A 4344-nucleotide genomic window follows, 5' to 3' on the forward strand; every position below is an offset into this window, starting at 1 on the left:
ATAGCAGGTACATTATATCTACTTAAGTTATTTAAAATTTCTTTTGTAGAGTTCTATATAAATTTAACTTATTTTTAAATTATATAAAAATAAAATTATTATATTTATTATAATTAAATTATTTTTCCATATTTATATTATAAATTTAATTATTATTACGATATAATATCCGAAAATATAATACATATTTACTCTACATAACTGTTTACAACATGAGTCAGTACAAAGTATTTATCGATTTTCATGAAAAATTTGATATTATATTTTTCTAAATAAATAATAAAATATTTTTATCAAAAATGTGCTATTATTTAATGTGATAATTTTCTTGAATGATATTTTTATTTAATTTATAAATAACATAAAAAAAAGTATTTCAAATTCATATTATATTATAAAATATGACAATCTAAATATTATCAAAATAAATAATATTTTAAAAATTGTTTTAATGTTTCTAAAATTTTTAATTATCAATATAATAATGTTGAAATAACATTAAAGTTTCATTTGACTAGAAAACAGAAAGTAATGTACACCAATGCCATCTTAGAAAGGAGGCCACGGAAGAAGATTAACGCTACATACGCCACCATTTTATGAGCATTTCTACTTGTGCAGTTGAAGAGAACACTTATATATGTTACGAGATTTTTCTATTTAATAAATCAACTCATTTGAAAACGTAAGTAAAATATATTTTGTTAAAAACAAATACATATTCAATAATTTGTATTTGCTTTTAAAATACTAAAAGCAAATAATGTAATTTCTTCAAAACTTCTGTAGCGTCGGTTTCAATTCCGATATATATTTGTACATTTATGCAAATAATAAAATAAAATAATCATTATGTGCAATAATAATATTGCAAATAATTTTTAGGTAAATTTGGTATTATATAATAACTTTTTTAATAAATTTAAATATTTAAATTGATATAATTAGTTTTCATTACTGCAGTAAATCGTGAGTACAACATGGCGGTATGCTAAATTTCCTTTTTCAATAATATAATAGACTAAATTTTATGATAAGTCTAACTATACATTTTTGAATTCATTATATAAGAATAAATTATTTAAAATCAAAAACGCATACGATTTGCATCACTTTTATATTATAAATATTGTATTTAATGGTATTATTTTTGTCATCAATCGATATTTTTTTTTAGTATACTGACAATGAATGTCAAATTTTCATTACATATTGAGATTCATTAATAAATTTACTTCTATAAACAGAACATCTATTTAACAAAAGATTTTAATTTTTAAAATATTTATATTTATTACAAATTAATTAACTATAATTTATTTTGATATTAACAGAAATATTTTGTCAATTACAGACGCAAAATGTCACGTTATCGTGAATGGGATCTTTCATGTAAAGTTTATGTTGGTAATCTAGGAAATAGTGCTAGTAAACATGAAATTGAAAGTGCATTCAGTAAATATGGTCCACTTAGAAATGTGTGGGTAGCTAGAAATCCACCTGGATTTGCTTTTGTGGAATTTGAAGATCCACGAGATGCAGAAGATGCAGTTAGAGGATTAGATGGAACGTAAGTATTAGAATAAATAATATATTAATAAATATAGAAAATACAATATATAATAGATAATAATAAAATAATTAAATTTTAATATAATTTTTTATAATTTTTTTTGTTATTTTTTTTTATTGTTTTTATAGACGCTGTTGTGGAACTAGAGTAAGAGTAGAGATGTCTTCAGGAAGAAGTAGACGTGCAAGTGGTGGACGGAGACCAGGTCCAAGATACTCCAGGTAAGAAATCTTAGTGTTAAATATTAATATTTTACAGCAACATTTGAGCTGCTGCAGATGGTCTTATCAAGTGTCTTATCAAGTAGGTATTATAGTGCAGTTATCAAATAAGGATGTCAAGAAACGATGCACGGGTTTCGGTGAATTTTTTTATGCACAAAAGATATTTTTTAAAATTATTTTATATAAGAATGCAGATAGAATATATATATATTATATATTATATTTATTTGATTTTATTACTCTTCTGGCTAGTACTCTTATATAAAAAATACAAAAAATTAAAGTTTTAAAGATTAAAATAAATAATTAAATACGAAACGATATTAAAAGAATTTTGAGAAATATTTTTAAAATGTAAAAGTTCATGAGGTTAGCCGAAGAGTTACTAAATACACTGCATGGGAAACCTAAACGGGAGATGCTAGGGCAAAGTTTTGGTTATGGCAGATGTAGCAATTTCATTTATAACTCATTTTTTTCCCCATTGTAATTTCCTTGTGATTATGCTTAGCGAACAAGATTCACATACCATATATCTTTTTGACAAACTTATAGGTCCAGATCTCGCAGTCCCCGAAGGAGATCACTGGGTCGCTATCCAAGGTAAGATTTTCCTAGCCCTGCAATTTTCAGGTGCGAGTAAACAAAAGAAAGAAATCAAAGTGAAACATGGCGATCAGGAACATATTAGCAGTCTGAAACATACAACAGTTTTTCTTAATTTTTTTTAGGTCCTATTCAAGAAGTCCACGCAGATCGCCGATAAGCCGATATTCCAGGTAATTTCTTCTTATTTCATAATTTTATGGAATTTTCAGGGCCTTGCCAAGAACAACAAATCTACATATTACAAGTAGGTATTTGCAAGTACCGCTTGTATTGTGATCATCGCAATTTTGCACGCAGAATCACAATATATCATATAAAACATGTAGAGTAATTTTCTTTGAAATATATAAAACACTATTGTCACGATTGGTGGTCAAATATTTTTAATTATTTAGCATAAATTAAAAGAATAGGTAAATGTAGGACAAAGAAATAATTTGAAATATTAGAAAAAAAAATTCAAAATTTGATATTAAAAATTAATAATAAATTTAATAACATTGGTGGCAAATAAAAATAAATGTAACAATGTTTGATGTTAATAATTGAAAGCAATTTATTTCTAATGCTTATTGTGATCTTATTAAAAATCTGATTGATAATTTTCTTTGACAATACTTGAAATTAATTATTACTAATTATTCAATATTTGAAGATTAATTTTAATAAATATAGAAGTTATTAAATTATTTAATTAACAATTGTAATTGATTTTATTTAAAATATTTTTTAGCTTTGTTCAAAAATTGAATTTAAATTAAATATTTCCTTATCTAGTAAAAAATTTTAAATTTACTAACGTGCAAATAGCTTAGATACATTTTGTATTTTAATCATGTTTATTTATCGTATACGCATTGAAGCAGCTTTTAATTGTGCTAATTGTTATATATATATATATATATATCTTTGATATATTATTTTTATATATTTAAATTTTATTTTATATATTTTTAAAATATAGATTATTACATAGTATACTGCATTATGCGTTGCGATAAGTACATAAAAGGTAACTTGATTTTATACATCCATCATATAAATTTAATCAATCAGCTGGAAGTAAAGTCTTTTACGCATTAGAGTGGGCAGTCTAGGATAATAATGATATTATCATTACTGAGTGAAACATATGCAATTTTGTGAATTTGGATTAAGAAAAAAACCTCGTGTATACCAATAGTGGCCAGGAGTATGATAATTTTGATGGTTATATTGCTAAAACTGACGTTTGCAGATTCTACCAGCGTCAGCTCCTAGCTCTGCTCGTCTCCCCGCCACTACTACTACTGCTACTACTACTACTACTACAGCCACCGTGAAAAAAAGTCTAGCAATCAAAACTGAACAAAAAAAAAAGCCTGCCTGCCCACTAACTTCCCAACCAGTCACCATCAGTCACCACCAGTCACCGGTAGGAGCCAAGTCGTCCGTCAGTTGACAGTCCGATGCTGTCCGTCAGTCCGTCAGTCCGTCTGTTCCCCTTCAAAAAGACTTCTTCGGGCTACCTCAACCTCTAGCGGCTAGGAGCATCGTGAATCCATCGAACAGCCAACGCGATATGAACAAATACTTCTGTCAAACTCTCGGCGCGTCAATCCGTCCGTCCGTCCCAACTTCTACTACTACTACTACTACTACTGCTACTACTACTACTCGTCAACCATCACGTTAAACTTAGCCAACAACGCGACCGCCACTTCTCTTCGACTGAGCAAAGCAAAATGATCACCACCTACACACCATCCCACCACCACCCAATCAAGTACCACCACCACCAACCACCACTACATGTTCACAGTTATCTGGTATTTCACCGATTTTCAAAGATTTTTTATCTTTTTTTCTTTTTATTATTTTTTTTTATTTTTTTTATTTTATTTAAATTTTTTTTATTTTATTTTATTTTACTTTATTTTTTTTTTTTTTTTTTTTTTT

At 26.8% G+C, this 4344-nt stretch overlaps 1 protein-coding gene across 7 annotated transcripts in view; it reads left to right on the forward strand.

Annotated features, from left to right (window-relative positions):
• The first annotated feature begins 515 nt into the window (after positions 1–515).
• LOC102672249 (RNA-binding protein 1-like) overlaps positions 516–4344 on the forward strand; it is a 5755-nt gene continuing 1926 nt past the window's right edge. Inside the window, exons 1-6 of one of the 7 annotated variants that reach the window (XR_421340.2) lie at positions 516–685; positions 1355–1570; positions 1702–1794; positions 2353–2400; positions 2529–2576; positions 3644–4214. Coding sequence is in view for 4 of the 7 variants with exons in the window: in XM_006613231.2 (XP_006613294.1) it covers positions 600–685; positions 1355–1570; positions 1702–1794; positions 2353–2400; positions 2529–2576 (491 nt within the window). In the remaining 3 variants the exon portion in view is untranslated. The remainder of the gene's footprint in view (positions 686–1354; positions 1571–1701; positions 1795–2352; positions 2401–2528; positions 2577–3643; positions 4215–4344) is intronic. The other 6 variants (XR_421341.2, XM_006613231.2, XR_421342.2 and 3 more) reach the window with 6 other exon arrangements.

Source organism: Apis dorsata, unplaced genomic scaffold (assembly GCF_000469605.1).
Source record: "Apis dorsata unplaced genomic scaffold, Apis dorsata 1.3 scaffold_137, whole genome shotgun sequence".
Taxonomy (NCBI): domain Eukaryota; kingdom Metazoa; phylum Arthropoda; class Insecta; order Hymenoptera; family Apidae; genus Apis; species Apis dorsata.